Source organism: Pezoporus wallicus, unplaced genomic scaffold (genome assembly GCF_028554395.1).
Source record: "Pezoporus wallicus isolate ANWC-B61680 ecotype Strahan unplaced genomic scaffold, APGP_CSIRO_Pwel_v1 contig_14862, whole genome shotgun sequence".
Lineage (NCBI taxonomy): Eukaryota > Metazoa > Chordata > Aves > Psittaciformes > Psittacidae > Pezoporus > Pezoporus wallicus.
Window position 1 is genome coordinate 227390 of NW_026638252.1, and position 18853 is coordinate 246242.

Below are 18853 nucleotides of genomic sequence, written 5' to 3' on the forward strand. Positions count from 1 at the left end.
CTTCCCTTCCCTCCGCGGCTGTGCAGGCCCGGCTCCGCTCCGAAGGTCGAGGGTCCGACCGCGCTGAGGAGCGAGCGGCCGCCGATGCCCCCGCGCTGTAGCGCCCTGCGGGTCGGAGATGGACGTGGGCGAACTCCGCGGCGGCGGCTCTGAACGCGGAGCGAGTTGGTCAGCGGCGGCTGCGGACGGGTCAGAGGGGGCGTTGGGCCTCGCCGGCAGGCCGCGGGGGGAGGCGGGCTCGGGGTGCGGCGGGGGTCCGGGGACCGGCTCTAGCGGGGCAGGGTTTAACGGGCCAAACGCCAAGGAAGCGGATTTCTGCAGCCGGGAGGCCAGTGGCTGCTCAGCTGGAAGTTTCGGGAGGCACGGCAAGCTTAACAGGTAACCTGACAGCGCGGAGCACCGACTGTCCTATTGCTTGAGCTGAAGGCGCAGTCAGGGACCTGGTGTAGCTGGGATGCAGTCCTCACTTCAGTGCACCAGGGCAGCCTGAACCACAAACCGTGATGCTGATGATAGCCTCACGTGTAGATCACGCATCGCTGTTGCATAGCTCCTGATAAGATGTTTGCCTCGGTTTTAGATTGGCTGAACAGATAAGTCGTTGCCCCTCTGTGGCTTCTACGTGTACTTAACCTAAAGACTATATTGAGTAGTGGTAGAGCAGAAAGCTATAGTTTTTGCGATGTTGATCCAGCACGTTAAGTTAACATGCAATATTTGAGCTCTTTTACAGTTTCATGCAGTAACGGTATACTAATAACAATGCCAGATGGCCAGGAGTTATTTAAACGAACGGTGTTCCTATCCAGTCTGTAGGATTAGAATCAATCAGTATTTTGAGGATACTGGCGGTTAGTAACTGCTTACTATTCAGTCAAAAGAGGGAGATCTTGTTACTAACCTTGCTGTTGAAGCCTCTCAAATCACGTGAGGAGTGAAGTCTTTGCATCAGGTGTATTTTCAGTACCTCACATTTCCCTGAAGTGCTTATATTCAGTTGCAGACTTCAAAGCTAGAAAGACTTAAATGCATATAAAATTGGCATCTATTCATTATTTTAATACCAGTGAAATCTAGAGTAAGCATCAGCTTATTTTTAATTGATCGTGACGTGACTTTGCCATCCATGACATGTTGGAGTTGGAAAGGAGGAAAGCAGAGGAGAAAAGATTAAGCATCAGAGAAGTGAGAAAGATACAGCAGGAAGTGTTTCAGGATATTCTGTGACCCTGCAGCTAAGGCTATAAAGTTAATTTAGTGAAAAATTTTAATTGCTTGACAGAGAAGAAGCTCCTATTCCAGAAGTCTCTGGTAAAGTTTAAGCTCTGTTTCACAGTGAGCAGCTGAATTGGAGCCAGACTCACAGAGATATGGTGATGATGATCCAAGAAATGAAGAGGTGTTTGCCTGAAGACAAAAGGAGTTCCAGCAAGCCCAGTACAATCAGTGCTCTCAACTATGCCTTGCGGTGTGTCCAGCAGGTCCAAGGTATGTGGAAAAAGTCTGGCAGCATAGAAGCTATACAGCAGCTTCATTTGAATAGATGTGTTTGGCAACAAATAACTGGAATGCTTTCCTTTGTTTTAATGTTATCTGGCAAACACTTGATTTTCTGAAGCACTGTGGGTTGTTTTAAATAATCATGATATCTTTTTTGTTGGAATGCCCACCTCCTGCTTCTCCAGCTTCCTATAGCTAATAGGTGCCTGCTAATGACTTTCTGTATATGTTGAAAAAGTAGCATTGCTGTTCCACTTTGAAAAATTACTGATAGCCTGTGTTTTCCAACAGAACTAAGGAGCTAAAATTGTTGTTTTGCCATCATGTTCTGTCCTTTCTACTTCTTCATGCTCGTTTTCTGTAGGATAAGTCACTCCAATAGTATAAGCACTCTTCCTTTTCCCTTTGTCACTACACAGACTTTCCTCATCTCATTTGGACTTCACCAAAAAGATGACAAGAGTACAGGGGCTGTAAGAAACACTTTCAAAATAGTCTCCTTACTGACTTCCTTGTGTTTGTTTTGCTTTTCCTGTTTTTCTTCAATTTAGCAAACAATGACTTTTTCCAGGCCCTGAGTGACCGAAGAGTGTTTCAGACAGATGTGATGACATACAGCATAGAAGAGCTGGTGGCAGTTGCATCTGAACACACTCCCAAAAACACTGTAAGGAATTCAGGCATACTTAAGGGGTTCATCACTGTTTCACTCTCTGTTCAGTCTCCTTACATCAGTTTGTGGAAATAGGATATCTAAAATTGAAAAGCCTTGAAGTTTTAGCCAGACAGACCTTTGTGCTTCTAAAGGTAGATCAAGGCTATTCCTTATCTGTGCTGACTCAGGGTACCCAACAGCAGCAAGTGGAGAAAGTCCTGGGGTTTTTTTTAGGACCAGAAGCAGCATATACATCGTTTGAGTATTTGATTTGAGAATCCAGTTACAGCATAGCGATCTCTTGAGACCCACTTAGCAGAAAGCTTTCAAAGCTGATCAAGTCCATAGTTGTGAGGGACTTTGGTTTTTATTTGTGCTCCAGGAACTAGTTATTCTGTTGTTTGGGGGGGGGGTGGGTCTGATAGCAAATCATTCTGAACAATTGCAAGCATCACTGTAATCTGTTTCAGTTTTGATACTGAAGTCTTATTAGCGTTTGTAAATGCTGAGTAGGCTGTCTACAGCATTGGAGATCGGAGTGGCTCATGCATAACTTTAATTGGATGCTAAGTTAAGAGCCCGTTTTTGAACCTCTCTCTTAGGTTGCGGTGGGTTTGAGTGGATTGGGTTTTTATCCTTACAATACTGGTGCCATGTGTTGGGGGATTGTTTTTAACAATGGTGTTTCTTCCAGGACACATTTGTGGCTGTATTTTCCTTGCTTTCTGGACGCATGGTGCATATTTCCGAGCAGGCGGCATCCATTCTAAACTGTAAGAAGAAAGTGTTGGATTCCTCCCGGTTTGTAGAGCTGCTTGTCCCTCAGGATGTGAGTGTGTTCTACACGCACACGGATCAGTCCCACCTGCCTCTTTGGAACATGGAAAGTCAAACAGGTGAGGCTTGGCAATGCTCTTAAATGCTTTATGTGTCTTTCTGTTTTTGCAGAATGAGGATGGAATAGCTGTTCATTTTAAATGCTTATGCTAGCAATATACATTAGCAACACTTGTTCCCTTTTCACTTTGAAAACTCAAGTAGCTATGCAGCTAGTCCTAGCTAGTCTCCTAGAGGCTTAACACCTATTTGGGGTAAGTAAAAGGCAGATAAACCATTGTTTCGTGCATCATCTTATTCATTCCAAGCGCTGCTGTTCTTTAAAAAGAAACTAAAGGTCTAATTGTGGTTGCTTTGTCTTTGTGGTCTGCTTGCAGCCTGCTGTGAACGTAGCTCACTAAACCCAAGTTATAAGCTGACTTGCTGTTTAGTGGTGGATGTGCTAAAGTTGTGTCTTTTGAGTCCTATGTTATTTGTGAGCAGTTCAAGTGTAGCTTGCGTGCCACAGCCATGGCTTTTGCCCACATAACCATGAGGCTGTTCTGGCATCAAAGCTGGGAAATCCAAAATCCTTGCTAGCAAAGGATGTGAGACATCAGAGGCTGCTAACACTGGCATGCCAGGGATTACACTACTTAAAAGCTAGTCGTGTGCCTGCCCAGCACAGCAGTGGTGCCCCTATGGAGGAGTTGTTTTTTTGCTTTGAACTGTTACTGAACTTTCCTCTCCCCATAACTCTTGGCTGTATATAGGTTTTGGTCCATGGCTCCTAAAGCCAGGAATTTTCACCTGTCCTTCCCATAGTGATGCACTAAAGGTTTTCTAAAGATCATATGTGTTTCCTTTGAATTTAGTTCCAGGTTAGCTATTTCTTCAAGAGTGAGTGGGGTGGAGGGGAGGGAGAACACTTGAGGTGGGAGCAGACTGTTGAACAGCTAATTAAGAGCAGGTTCAGAAAGTCTGGGTTTAAAGCAGGGTTTAAAATATAGGTCTTTATTAACTTATACTTCCAATGTGTGTTCTTCTTACTAGCTTCTCTGTATGAATATGCCCAGGTGAAGTCCTTTTTCTGCAGGATCAGGCAAGTACATTACCAGTGTGTTGGAAGGTTTGTATCTTTCTTTTCCAGGAGGGGGAGCTGTCAGTAATAGTTTTTATGACACTGCTCTCTAGAAACGTGTGTTTTAGTCTCTAAAACTAAATGTGTAATAAGAAAGTAACTTTTAGTGTGATAACATCCAGAAACTTATCTCAATTCTTTGTCAGAGCTGGAGTAGGTACTGAAATTATAACAGGTGAAAAGAGTCATTACAAAGGCCTGGTTGAGATCTCATCTAGGATGTTGCGTGCAGCTGCTGCTCACACATGTTCTAGGAAGACAAACTCTCATGTGAAGTCCATCCAAGAACAACAGCTATTTGTGAGCTGAGGCTGGAGTCTCAAGTAGGTCAGTGAACCAAAGCTTGAGAGACAGAATTCTGTGGTTTTTTTTTTCCTAAAAATGGTACAGAATAAACAACAAAAAGAACTGTTTAACTGGAGGAGAGCACAAAAACCAAATGGATGGTTCTTGTGAATGCATTTCAGACTGAGAATTGGAAGGTTAGATTAATGGCATTTCTGGAACAGCCTCTGAATGCAGGTATTGGAGGCAAAACACCTTGGTTTTAAGGGGTGTGAGAGCAGTATTGCTGAATGTGTTGGCCGTGGATTGCAAAGGCGTATGCTAAGGACCTCAGGAAATCCTGATTACCAGGGTCTGTGCTTTAGCATGACTTCTCTGCAGGGCTCTGAGCCCTGGCATAAAGTATCTGAGTCTTGAAACCAGTGCATTAATCCCTTTTACTTTCCCTCAGGAGTGGTAAAGATCAAGAAACACGTTATTACCCCTTCCGAATCACACCATACTTAGTCCATGTGTGTACTTCTGTCCACGTGGATACAGAATCCTGCTGCTTAGCTTTGGCTGAGAAAATTCACTCTGGATATGAAGGCAAGTCAGGAGACTGCAGTCAAAAAAAACAAGCCAACATTAAAATGCAGTGTATGAAGTCTGTTGCCTTTGTTTAAAACTTGTGCTTGGGTAGGCTCACCCAGGTAACTTCCAGTCTGTGTGTGTTCATGCATGCAAATCCAGAGCATCTGTGCCTTCTGTGCAAGGTCCCAAAGAGTCTGACCTCTTCTCACTATTTCTGTTTTTGGGAGAAGTCTGTACCACCTAAAACTGTGTAATGTGATGTTTCAGGAAGCAGTGAGTCATTAAAAAGGCTCAGGAGCCAATAACCTGTCACGAGCAGAAGTGACAGGTTTTCTGCCTTTGTGCATATTTTGTTTCAATAAATATTTCTTTTTCTACTAGCTCCTCGAATCCCTATGGATAAAAGAATCTTCACCACCACTCACACCCCTGGATGTGTTTTTCTTGACATAGATGACAGGTGAGATTTGAGTCTTAAGACCTGCGAGGGTATGTATAGAGAGGTAGCAGAAAATCCTTTGGTGATGGAGCTGGAGACACAATTAATGTAGTTGAACTGTGCAGTTGGCAATAGTGAATTAAACAAAGTAGTTTTGTGTTAGTAGACTCATGGAAAAACATCTAGAGCTTGACAGATATCATCTTTGTTGACTTAACATGTGAATTAACCAGAACTGCAGTCAGGTTTTGTTATCCAGGGCAGTGGGGGGTCTGGGGGAACACAGAGTGGAAAACCTACATAATGCAAAGCTCTGGGGATTGCAGTGTGGAGATACAGCTGTACTGAGCTGGGCCAAATTTGGCAAGACTAAACCTGTCTCCTGCTGAGCCATACGAGTGTTTTTACAACACAATTTTCAGCCTCTGTGTCAGATTTCATAGTGATGCTTATTCAAGATCCTTTTTTATGTTACATTTGCTCTTTTCATATAGACAGGCACAAAGCTGCCTGTAAATGTGAAAGTCTGCCAGATCTCCAGGCACAGAAATGTTTGTCATTAGTATTTACATACCTGCATTGCAGTGGATGATCATTAGAATGATCATATGGAGCTGGAAAATGTTCTGTAGCCTTAGTTCATGCCTCTGTGGATCATGCATGGGGCCTTCACTGACAAGCAAAGGATTAAGGATTTAAATACTCAAAACTGTACTATAATCAGTGATAACGTGTCTGGGTTTCAGAGCAGTGCCTTTGTTGGGTTACTTACCTCAAGATTTAATTGGAACGTCCATTCTGATGTATTTGCACCCAGAAGATCGCCCTTTGATGATTGCTATTCACCGGAAGAGTAAGTACAGTTGCTTTAACAGGGATTTCCACTGCTTTTAGCATTCTTTCATTATCATATTGCTTGGTATGTGACTGCTCTGCAGTGTAGACAAAGAGAAACTAATGAATTAAAGCAACCAGTTTGATCAGAGCAAATTCAAGCCCAGTTTTAAAGGAGCCCATTGTTAGTGTTTGTGCTTGCACTCCTGTGTCGTAATGCAAACTAAACCTTGTTTCTTGATTGGTTGGGTTTGTTTTTTTCAGTCCTGAAGTTCGCTGGTCAACCCCCTTTTGAACATTTACCTATTAGATTTTGTACTCAAAATGGGGATTATGTCATACTGGATACCAGCTGGTCCAGTTTTGTGAATCCTTGGAGCAGGAAAGTAGTGTTCATCATTGGCCGACACAAAGTCCGAACGTAAGTCAGCTGTAGAATTGATCTGTTAAAGTGCTTTTTGTTGAATGCTCTGCAAAACAAAATGGTCTCAGTACTGAACAAGAGACCTGGTGTTGCTCCTGCGGTCTGTGACAGCTATCTAGCATCTGTCTTGCAGCCCATTCCTTCAGAACAGCATTCATTTTAAGTATGAAAATGAGTAAATTACTTTGAAGTAAAAGGCAAAGCCAACTTTTTTGGTTTTTAACATATGTTTTTGCACATGGCTGATGTCCAAATACCCTGATAATGGACGTGTCTAAATCAAATATCAGTTATAGAAAGCCGAGTAAAAGCTAAAATACCGTGTAAAAAGTCAATGACTTTAACCAATGGTTAGCTTGCATTCACTCATTATTGGCTCACCAAAACAACAACAAAAACCGTTACTTGACAGACATGTAGCTGAAATGACCTTCTGATCTGTCTTCTGGAACATTCACTTGCTACAGAATTTAAGTATTTACCAAGATAACCTCTTGAAAAAAAAATGCAGTTAGTATTGAATGTGCAAGTTTATTTTTTACATGTTTCTCCTTAGTTTCCAAGAGATTTGGAATACGACTGCCTGCCTGCTCTTACCTGTTTTTTCTAGGAAATGGCTTTTTGAGATGGCCTTTTGGCTTTTCAGAGTGATCTTTTATGGGGTGTGAATTCGTCTTCTGGGTGAAGGAGACAGAGGTGTAGATGCTTGTCAACCTTAACTCCTGTCACTGTGCTGGTGTGCTGACTTCCCTGGGGCTTCACATGAAGCACTGCCCTCATAACACTACCTCACTATCCTAGCAGAGCTGCTAGTGGAACAGAAGACATCCCTTTGTATTGATTCAGTGAAGTAGTAAAAATAATGATGATAAAGAATCTGTTGCAACTGTTTTAGCTACCTTTTCTTATCAAATTTAAATGAGTAGTGAAATTTTGTTGTCTCTCTCCAGAAGCCCTCTGAATGAAGATGTCTTTGCTGCAAGAAGTAAAGAAACGAGCCATGTTGAGAAAGAGATAAGAGAATTGCAAGGACAAATTTACAAGCTGCTTCTGCAGGTAAGGAAGGTGAAAGACTTTTAAAACACTGGCTGGCCTCAGTGAGGGGCTAAAGCACCTTGTAGTGTTTAGCAAACTACTTTGGGGATGATCTTCTATAAAACTCTGAAAGGAAAGCTCTAAATGGAGACACGCTTGTGTGACAGCCTTAAAAGTATGGCTCTGGGTAGCCTGATTAGGAAAAAATAGTTTGTTTGCCACCTTTGCTGTGTCTTTAACATAAAGAATAAATGTAAAAATATATATATATGTATGATATAAATATAATTGACAGAGATAAATCTGTATCTTGAAACAGCTTTAAGCATGGTAAGGAATTTTTCCCAAGCAAGTGGCAAAGCCCAGAGCAATACTGACTTTTCACTTAATGGTTTTGTTTAGTTGAAGTTCTGTGTCTTAAGTCTGTTGTTTTCTTCGTTTTGTTCTCTAAGATGATTTATTTTCTTTAATTACTATTTTTCTCCCCTCGTACAGCCAGTTCACAGCAATGTTTCCAGTGGTTATGGAAGTCGTGGAAGCAACGGCTCTTATGAGCACTATATGAGCATAGCATCTTCGAGTGACTCCAATGGGAATTGTGCAGAGGATATACAGGAACCAGTAAGCCCATAAATGTGTCACTGCCTGCAGAGTAGTACAAATATGCTTTTTAAAATGACAGTTTTTACTGTGTACATGTACAGAACTCACCATGGGTTTAATTTAATTAAATCAACCATGATAACTAGATTAATTAAGTTTACAAATACCAGTAGATCCTAGGCTTAGGCTGACAGTCTGCTGGAGTTTGTAGCTCCCTCGAAGTTTGGAGAATACAAGAGCCCAGACCCATTTTAATGGTCTCATTTTATTCTGACTCCACGTTTCACTTATCTCGAGATGACATTGCAGCAGATTTGTGCAGATGTCAACCGAATCAAGAACCTGGGCCAGCAGCTGTACATTGCATCAAGGAGCAAGCCACAGAACGGGAACGAACAGGCTGTGAGCTCAGGAACACTAGGAGGTAAGTTAATGTAATTATGATCTTTATGGTAACGTGAACTCTCTGTAGATCGATAGCCATGAGTTTCTAGCATGGTTTAAACATACAATAACTTTGTAACTGCTCCCTAAGGTACAGAGGAACATATCCAGCTCTTTCTAGACTAATAGAGTTTTACTTCTTTAACATTTTATAGTGAAAATGCAGGCTTGCATGTAGCAAATGTAAGTCTACTGGAGAAGCATCCCAAAGCTGCTTTACGTGGATTCTCAAAACATGTGAATTGAGATGAAAATGCAGAATAACTTAGTAATGAGAGCTGTGCTATCATAGGCCATATATCCCTGTATAATATATATGTATCCCAGTATGTGTATATATATGTTTCTCAGTGGGGGTAGTGTTTAGATGCCTCTGAGAGGAGTCTTTGAGGATTCCTTCTTTTCTAGGGAAGAGGCACACTGCTGCCTGTTCTCTTCAGACAGTGAGAAGTGATAGCACAGAAGAACCAGGCAATGTGTTTTATGATGATTCAAAGACCACTCCACGTGTGCCTTCCTATCAGCAGATCAATTGCGTTGATAGCATCATCAGGTAATAGACTATAAAGTGATTTTAGTGATACAAGTTTAAGGATAATTGTTGCAAGGTAAAATACCTAGGCAGTTTACATTGGTCTGGACTGTTTGGGGTTTGAGTTGTGAGATAAATTTGGGATGGATTGCGATAGTTTGTGAAGTTTTCTGCCTCTCTGGGCAATCCATTCCAACACTCAGTCAATCTGAATTACACAGTATTGAAGTATTTAGGGCCCAAAGATTCTGTTTGCAGCTACTGATGTTTGCCTACTGATAGTTTCACCACTGGTGCATAGGAGTTTAGGAGGATTTCAGTGGGAATATTATGTCAATGTCTTCTCAATATACATCTTGAGAACATCCGTATAAAAGAGTTGATACAGTTTATAGGATGTTGGTATATTTTCACCCAGAAGATAATATTTCTTTTTCTCTTTTCCCCTTTTTTCTCTTTTTCTTCTAAAGAGTAAATCAGAGAATTTGTTTAAAATACTCCCTGGAAAGCACATATGTGCCCAGAGCTTCCTGCAGTGAATTTAAAATACTAGTTAACAACACTTGGATCTCCAGTTTGGATTGTTCAAATGTTTGTCTCTCCAAATGGAGAAAAAAAACCCACAAAATAGCAAGAGCTTCCTGTGATATGCTTTTATTTCAGATATCTAGAGAGCTGCAGTATTCCAGCATTCAAAAGGAAATGTAAATCTTCTGCAAATACATCATCGTCATCTTCAGAAGATGACAAGCAAGTCCAGCAAAGTCAGCAGGAAGCTGAGGCACTGGAAGGTAACACAAAATTTATTGACAATCATAATAGACAACAGTATAGTTGTCACACTGACAGCACAAATATTTTGGTTATGTGGTGAATAGATGCTTACCTTGTTTAGATGTCACAATTAAGCTACAATATTAAGTCTTTGAACATAGTCTGCGTAGTTACTTCCTGTTTCTGAGCCACTTGATGAACTGAGAGCATTGCTTGGAATGAAATTCCATGTAGAAGCTTTGTCATTTACCAATAGATACTCCTATACTTTCAACAGTTAATTTCCAAACTCCGGTGTCTGCTGATCAGGAAGAGACACTGAAAGAGAAGACAGCTGCAGGCATGGTTGGAGCTCCTCTGGCAGACCTGACCCTGTCCAAGAAGGCTCCAAGTGTGGTGTCTGTCACCAGCCAGTGCAGTTACAGCAGCACTATAGTGCATGTCCCACACCCAGAATCAGGTACTGTTCACACTCGCAGAACACTGACTTGTCTCACTGATTTTTCCATTTAAACTGTTTCCAGACTGAAGTAACAGCATTAGAAAGTTTTGTCCATTTGAGATACATTCTCATGAATATGAGCTCTGAAATACCTGGGTTTTATATACCTGGAAATTTTTACAGTATTTTAATAAACCTGGTTTTAACAGAGTGAATTATTTCTTTTCCCCTTTAACTTAGTCACATATCTCAAACACAACACTGTGCTTTTAGCCATTGAGGATTAAAATAAAAATGACTAGTGGGCCAGTGTTACTGCATTTTAATGCAGTAGGAGCTTAAAATGAGCATTTAACTGCTACTGTACTAAGAAAATATGAAGAAGAAGTGCCTCTGTAATTTCAAAGTGAATTCAAAGTTTTCCAGACCATGCAAAGTAATTTGCTCAGTTGATGTTAGTGTAACTATATTTGCTTGTGAAGGGTGTATTCTGCCCCCGCCTCTGCAGCCTTTATCTGCTCAGTAGCTCAGACTAGATTCTTTTGTGTGTAACCCTCTGGGTGTTGTGGGAGTTGATACCAGAAGGACAGAGCAAAGAGTGAGTAATTATTTTCTTCCCTCTTCAAAGAAGTGACTACAATGGAGGATACTACTGTTGGAAGTGAACAAATTGAGCTGCCTCCTGTGCATGCTCAGAATCTCACTGCTGTGCCAGAGGACTTAAAGCCAGTTGGGCTAACAAAAGAGACGTTGTCAGCCCACACTCAAAAGGAAGAGCAGAACTACGTTGACAAGTTCCGCCAGAGGATTTTGCTTTCTCCATTTAGGACTTACCTTCAACAGGGGAGCAGAAATAACAAAGGACATTCCTGTGGCCAAGGTAGGAAGCAGATTTGAGACAGAGACTTAGCAGATGGCTTACAAAGACCAGCCTAGCAAGGAGTCTGGTTTTCCTTTGTATAATTTAGCCAGTATCTTGCTGGGGGCTAGGGTTAGGGTTTGTATGATTTAGCCAGTATCTTACTGGGGCTACAGACAGAATACTTCCTTTGAACTGCCAAGGCTTGACAACAGCATTGCCCACACAGAAGGTCTGCTCCATCTTGGATGTTGCTATCTTGGGCTTTTCACAAAGCAGATAATTATTGCAAAAACCCTGCAAACCCCAAGGGATGTAAAAGATGTGATTGGGATAGGCCAGAATGATGGATAAGAAAACTGATTGCGGGAAGGATAATATTGTAAATATGTCAGCAAATCCATCCTTACAGTGTGTGGAACAGTTATCCAGAGGGAAGTCAGATCTGAATAAACCACACTCAATTGTCTGGGTATTTTTTCTCTCTTTCTCTCCCTCTTTTTTCTTTTCTTGTCATTTCAGTGAATGTGTCTCTTTTCCTTCCTCCTTAGGAGATTCCACTTCAAAGCAGATGAGCCCATCTACCTGTAAAAAAGGCAAACATGGAAAATTCAAGCGCCAGAAACCTCAGAGAAAATCCTCAGATAACCACTCTACCAGTAAAAACAGAAATAGTCTTCTGTGTGTGAAGAGAACAGTTCAGAAACAGTCCTTCTCTCCCTCAGAAGTGTCCTGTTTGAGCTCCTCCAGTATGAATGTCCTTCCTCCTATGGGATTTCCTGTTTATTCAGATCCACTGTCAAGTTTTCCAGCCTCTTCTTTAGGAGAGGAGCTTGCCATTCACTCATTCAAACCTGAGCCTGTGTCATCATCACAACTATGCTGTGAAGCTCAGTCGTGTCCAGTGTTTTATCCCCCAAACATAGGCACGTTTATGGCTGTATTTCTTCAGAGTTTCCCTATGTATGCTCAAATGCCTCAGTACGTCTTTCTTCCTAGCCCTCAGTATGTTTATCTCCCCTTTTCATATCCATGCACTGTACTACCTCCAGCCCCACCTCCTCCTGCTCCATCACCAATAGCACCACACGCTGTGGATCAGCCCTTTCCAGTCTCTTCTGCCACATCCATGGAGGACCGGCAAGAGGGTCAGTGTGACCAGGCCCTACTGCTGAGTAGCTCACGGAGCAGCTCCCCGCTTCAGTTGAATTTGCTTCAAGAAGAACTGCCCAAACCGATGGAGCTTTCCACTGGTACTGATGTTAAAGCACATACAGAAGCTAAATGTGTAAGTAGCATGAATTTTTAATGTAGAGACCCTGACTTTGATGGTGTTCAGTCACAAACTAGCAGTGATGATCTGTGTTTCAGGGTCATCAGTTTTTTTGTTGGCTGCTTTTTCCAGTGGCTGTGCTATGTAGACTACAGGGCACAAATAGCACAGGAGGTGGAGAAAGCTGTTGATACTTGCAGCCGTGGGGTCTTGTAACAGTACAGTGTTGGCACTTAGCAGATGGCAGGAATATGACATCTTCCAGTCTAGGCTGCCACGAGCTGCTTTGACTCAGCACTTTGGCATCAGCCTTTTCAATTGTTGGCCAGAAGTTTGGGTTCGGGGCTTTTATGCATGTGGAACTTGGTTAGAGCTGCACAGTTCACATCCTTTTTCAGCCAGTCCCACAGTCTCTGTGGAGAACCAAAACAAAGGGAAGATGCACTTCTAATTACTCCCTCTGTCTCCCAGGGATGCAGCTAATGACCGAAGAACAGGGATCCGTGTGGGGCGGTTTCCATACTTGGGCATAGAAAAGGCCTCTCCAACTTCCGCGGTAAACTCAGAGGCAGGAATCTGAGCTCTGCAGGCAAGGAAAAAAATGCTGGCTCCTGAATCCAGGTTGGGCTGGAAAGGCTGGATCAGCTGAAACTGCAGGGTAGGGTCCTGGAAGGGGAGTTGCTGTACCTGTAGCCACTGAAGCTTTGAGCTTCACAGAATGAATCAGGGGAAGACTCTCGTACTTCCATGGTAGCGCACCATTGCTTGGCGCATGTGGCTGCTTCATGCCATCAAACAGGACATGAAGGGAACTGACTCCTGCTCTCTTGTCAGCAGAAAATACTGACTTAATGCAACAGTACAATATCTTGACCCAATGGGGAAGGATCTGCAGCAGAAACCAGTAACCTAGAGTGCAGGTGCTTGCCGATTTCACCATGAAGAGTGTTACCCTGAGTTTTAGACTGCCTTGTGTTTTCAGAGTAGAAACTCCAAACCTATTGAACTGATCTGAGAACTTGGTCAACATGTGACAAATTCAGTAAATGGATGAAGTTCTCTTGTCAAACTTAAATGTAATTGCCATGGATATGTTTGGTTTGATTTTTGTCTGCAGGACAATGATCCAGAAGACAGTGTTAGCAGTGCTAACCATTGTGCTTCTAGTGAATTTACTGACCACTCGCAGTATGAGGGGTCCCCCTCAGGTGCAGGTTCAGCAGCATCAGGCAGTGGATCAGCTTTGTCTGGTTCTTCAGGCTGTAGCTCCAGCGAGACTTCTGGTTCTGGCACAGGTAGGGAAATTCAAGATTTGGACGTTTGGTAATTCATAACAAGATACTGGAATGGGAATGGACAATCTCAGTAAGAGGATCTGTAGTCTTTACTTGTCACCAGGTTTCGCTGTTTGAAGCCAAGTTTGTTTCAGTCACTGTAGCTGGAAATGGCTATCTAAGCCATTCCTTTAAGCTGTAAGTCACCCTTTTGCTCATTACTGCTTTTCTCTGCATTAGATACTGGCTTACATCTTACTTGAGTGAAGGTAAATCTGCCTAGAGTATGACCTCTTGAAACAGAAGCAGGGAAGTTAAGTCAGTTAATTTTGAGATGAATTAATAAAGCTTTGGAGATCTTAAGTTACTTAACAGAATGCACTTTGAATTCTCAACAGTAGTATATCACTTGCTAGAGCAATCGTCTTGGAAGTACCTGTGTTCGTATTACGGAGCTAGCTTGCAAGAATACACTGGTGTTTTATTTTTTGTGCTGAATTATTAGGATTTTTCCAGACATCTGCATTCTTTTTCTTTTTCATGGTAATTCTCAGGTAGTGGGAAGAGCACCAAGTATTTTCCCAGCAATGATTCTTCTGAAGCTTCCAAAGAAAAGAATGAGGAAGTAGAAGAGAAAGGGACAGCTCATAAATCCAGTCATGAGTCAGCCTGGATGATGATGGATCACACACCTGAGCAAGTTCTAATGACTTACCAAATGCCAAACAGGTTGGAAACCATGAAAAATTTCTGACATGTGGTTTGGAATTGTGCTTAGAACTGTAGAATTTAAAAGGAGACTGTGGGAACAGCGCACATTGCAATGGAACCCCAGGAAGGGGTATTTTTGTGCGTTTTAAGCCCTGGTTATTTCCCTTTGTCTGGTTTTTTTTCTGTCTTCCCCATTTCCTCCATCAGTTAAAATGTGATAACATGTAACTTCTTTGCTGAAGTGTTAAGGGGATTGATTATTGTCCTGTACTTTGAATGCATAAAGGGCTAAAAATACTTGCATGTTGTTGGCAAATTGCTTGCAATTAGTGCTTATATCTGCAAATTGCTTGCAATTAGTGCTTATATCTGAGATTCCATTGCAAAACCCCAACCAAACAAAACTATAGAACAATAAAACAAAAAGCACACAGAACACCCCAAAACTCCAAACCAAAACAACAGCAAAAAACCCGCTGACAGTTAGATCACTGTTGAAAGGAGCCTTACAAAGCACTAAGGTTTAACAAGCTCTAGTTACTTTTCAGTGGCTGATGCTCTCTAGACTTCAGCCATAGACAGATATTGATGAAGAGACCCCCAAGGTGATTGTATTTGGTGCCTGCTTTGCTTCATTTAGTGGAGCTGTGTTCACAGGTGTCTGTTTCCTGCAGAATTACAGAGGAAGTTTTAAAGGAGGATCTGGAGAAGCTGGCAGTCATGCAAAAGCAGCAGCCGTGGTTTTCGGATGGGCAAAAGAAGGAGCTTGCAGAGGTACACACATGGATCAGGACCCAGACTGTCCCACTGGAAATCAGCACCCAAGTAAGCAGTTGTGAAAGGGATCTGAATCTTATTCATGCCTTGGCTAGCCAGTAGCAGTGCCATTTCTAACCAGTGAGGTCTTACAGTGGTGGGGTCACTTGATGGTTGTTCCTCGTAGATTATGTAAGAAAATGAGCTCAAGTACGTATAAATGTGCCAAAATACAGATCTTTCCATTGTATGTCTTTGCAAGATACTTAAATTCTTTGTAGGGATCACCTGTAACAAAGCTCCTTCAGTCAATGCCTGGATGAACAGGAGTACTGTCATACTGTCACATAAGAATCCATATCTGGCAGTGTTTTTTTCTGTTGGCATTAGGTCTTTTATTCTTTTTTCTACAAATTGTTGCTAGGATTGCACAGTAGGTAACACTGGGCTGTTAGTGGAGATTAGAGCAAACACAGAGGAGGTTTAGGCATATAGTAAGAGACACAAAAATAGCTGCCTTTTGTAGGTGGATTCATCGTTTGAGAATTTTGGTGTCTTATGCCTGGTTATTTTACCTGGCATTACTTTTGGCTACTCTGATAAACTAATTCTGAGTTGTATTAGTGTATGTTGAAGAACGCCCTAGTCACTTTGAAGTGCTCGCAGGTACAATGGAGAAGAAAAGAGCAGGACAGAACCAGTCCCACAAAGATCTAGAGCTCCAATGATGTGTTGTACAGAGCAGAGTGGGTTGTATTCATGTACTCATGCAGCAGAAAAATATCTGCTATGGCACTGTCTGCTCTATGGGCTGGGATTTTCAAATGTGGTTTTATGAGCTGTGGTATTTATTCCTGGAGCAGAAAAACTGAGAAGTCTATGTGATCAGCTCTGGAACAAGACCAGAAGATTAGTGTTTGTTTGCCTAATACAAGAGTCTTGTGTGTGTCCTATTGCGGTTAGGACCACGTGTTTGATTCAGATAGCAAACTGATGTCCAGTGGTCTTGCAGAAAATACTGTTGAATGTTAACATCTCAAATGTTATGAGATGCATTGGTATGCAAATACAAGTATTTGATAGCAGGATTTCTATTTCAGTACTTGATTTCAGTATCATACCATTTGTCAAGAACAAGAAAAATCCGGTGTGTCAGTACACCTGGGCACCTCAGCCTTTTGTTGTTGGTCAGTATTGTTGCTGTTCCACTGCAATCCAAATCCTTAATGAGCTTCTGGGTTATAAGGCTGAAAGATAAGGCCTTCCAACTCAAGGAGGTCATATGCCTTTTTATCTCAAAGCTAAAACTGTGTTCCGCTAACCAAAGAATTCATTTCTGAGACAAGAGAAGTTGGAGATGAAAGTGCTTCTGAATATATCTGTATAATACAATTTCTGCTTGTAGAAAGAATTTGAGCCCAGGGGTGAGAAGTTTGAAGAGTTTTCAATGTGCAACCAGGATTTGACTCCTCGAAATATAAAAAGAATTTAAATTGTTATGTTCTTGTTCCTTTTTAAAGGGCTGTGTTACATGTGGCATCAGGGATGCAAGTTGTGAGGCTGCAATGGCTGCTGACAATATGGAAAACAAGGGAAAATTGCCTCCACATCTGCAACACTGAAGTCACCAGCACTTGTGTCAGTAAAACCACTTGGTGTAATTCCCATCCTCTTTTCCTCTGCCTTCGCTACATACTAGTGGTGACTGTATCTGGCTATCTCTTCCCAACATGAACAATCACATATGTGAAACTAAATCTTCCTCCATTACCCCATCGCTCCTGGCGTGACTTTGAAGACAATCTTTCACTGTGAGGCTGTTTCTCTTCCTGACCTCACAGACTTGATGCAGAATGGATTATGTTTCTAACTTTTGATTGCTCAGTGATGAGCAAAACACAAAGGAGTTCTGGGATGTGTTTGTATATTTGAACTTGGCAAGTAAGAGTCTGAAAAGATGCAGTGGTTAAGATCTACAGTGATGAACCTAACAGACTGGAACATGTAGGCTAGATGTACTGAAACCAGCATTGAAACCAAGGTGTTAGTTTTCATTTGTTCAACATTTAAAGATCTAAACTGAAGATTCGGATGCTCTGAGGCTCTAAAATCACTGTAGCTGGTTCAAGAATCCAGAAAGCTTTTTGATGAACAGCTGAAAACTGGCTGAGTTATCTGCATCAAAATGCCTTTCACCAGCTTGTGCCCATCAAAAACTGAAGTGCAAAGAAGCAAAGCTATTCCCTATGTTTTTCATGATGAGTGTTTTGGAACCAAGTTGGTTTATAGCTTTTGCTTTTAAAGCTGTGTTTCTCAAGATGGGTGTTTAAAATGGATTGAGGGTAACTGGTTTGCAGCTCCACTACAGATGAGATTATAAGTAGCAATCAAAACAAAAAAAGTAATAATTCAGGAGTTATTTCCTTGTACAGGATCTGCTTTTCAATAAAAACACACGGGAAACCTTTTCTATGAAGGCATTATAGCCTAGTTACCAGTTCAAGTAACTACAGGCAATCTTTTCTGTTGCTAGTGCTCTGGGCAGCAGATTTGTGTCTTAGTTTTTTTGTTGCTCATTTAGAGTAGTTGGATGAGCTGGAGCCAGACGTAATGAATAGGACATTTTAAGCCATTTCCCTGTTTTGTTTTTGTCATGGTGATGCCAAAAAAAACAACCCAAAAGATGAAAGAGATTGAGCTTTATTTCTTCTGCTTTCTTGAAAAGTCACATGTTGTGGAGCCAAACTTGAACATCAGACCACAGATTTCTTATCACTTGATTGACTTCCTGTACAAGTTTTAACCTCTTTCTTTATAATGGTGGCTCTGGCTGTAGAAATCCATGGACAAAAATGTAGTTTGTGCATGGTGTGAGTTTGTGGCTCAGAAAGTGGTAACCACTTTCTCTTTCGGTGTGTAAAAGGACTTGTTCTCATGTTAATACTTCTAGCTTCAAGCTGAATGTCTCAAAGTGCTCTTCAAGCAGGACACGCTTCATAAACCTAGCAGATTTTGTCTGATTTCCCCTTTGTTTATCAAAGCTGGATGTAATCAGATTTTCTTTGTGGAGATCATCACCTCAGCCTTCTCAACAAATACTGTTGGAATGTAACACGATTCATCCTTTTGTTCTGTGTAACTCTTCCTTTTCTGCTATGTGAAGGTTTTTCACGTTTCATTTACTGGTGAGCTTCAGATGGTTTGACTGAGTTACAAATACTGTGATCTGCAGAGCTTCGAAGGACAACTGTATTTATCTAAAGAGGTTTGTTAGTTCTTAGAATCAGCTCGGTGACAATCTTTGTCGTTCAAGCCTATTTCAAAGAAAGGTATTTTGACAGAATTTCTAGTCTAATTTGACCCAGGCAGCATTCTTTGGCTTCATTTTCTAAGTGTGCTCTGTTCATGCCTATTGCTTTCTATTTATTCTCAAGCTGCATTTCATTGTCTTTCAGTTTTTCAGCTTGAATTTTTCTTCTCTTG

The 18853-nt window shown here is 41.7% G+C and overlaps 1 protein-coding gene across 7 annotated transcripts; it reads left to right on the plus strand.

Annotated features, from left to right (window-relative positions):
* Positions 1-27: 27 nt before the first annotated feature.
* Positions 28-17838, plus strand: PER3 (period circadian regulator 3). Of its 7 annotated transcripts, none has more exons than XM_057410225.1 (21): positions 28-378; positions 1337-1488; positions 2052-2167; positions 2850-3051; positions 4025-4073; positions 4849-4985; positions 5352-5430; positions 6156-6262; positions 6508-6664; positions 7618-7723; positions 8198-8323; positions 8603-8729; positions 9158-9302; positions 9945-10072; positions 10312-10515; positions 11126-11377; positions 11908-12644; positions 13747-13924; positions 14458-14632; positions 15289-15439; positions 16891-17838. In XM_057410225.1, the coding sequence occupies exons 1-21, from the start codon at positions 119-121 to the stop codon at positions 16990-16992; spliced, it is 3690 nt and encodes a 1229-aa protein (XP_057266208.1). In that variant the 5' UTR covers positions 28-118; the 3' UTR covers positions 16993-17838. The 7 variants fall into 7 exon arrangements, 6 of the variants coding, with proteins under 6 accessions (XP_057266208.1, XP_057266209.1, XP_057266210.1 ...); XM_057410226.1 differs by having other exon boundaries at positions 11129-11377; XM_057410227.1 differs by having other exon boundaries at positions 10333-10515.
* The last annotated feature ends 1015 nt before the right edge of the window (positions 17839-18853 follow it).

Bases quoted from the DNA above. Each gene is read 5' to 3' on its own strand.
- PER3 (XM_057410225.1), top strand. From the start codon at position 119: ATGGACGTGGGCGAACTCCGCGGCGGCGGCTCTGAACGCGGAGCGAGT. The intron at 1,489-2,051 runs GTATGTGGAAAA...TCTTCAATTTAG, and splicing joins GTGTGTCCAGCAGGTCCAAG to CAAACAATGACTTTTTCCAG. The intron at 11,378-11,907 runs GTAGGAAGCAGA...CTTCCTCCTTAG, and splicing joins AGGACATTCCTGTGGCCAAG to GAGATTCCACTTCAAAGCAG.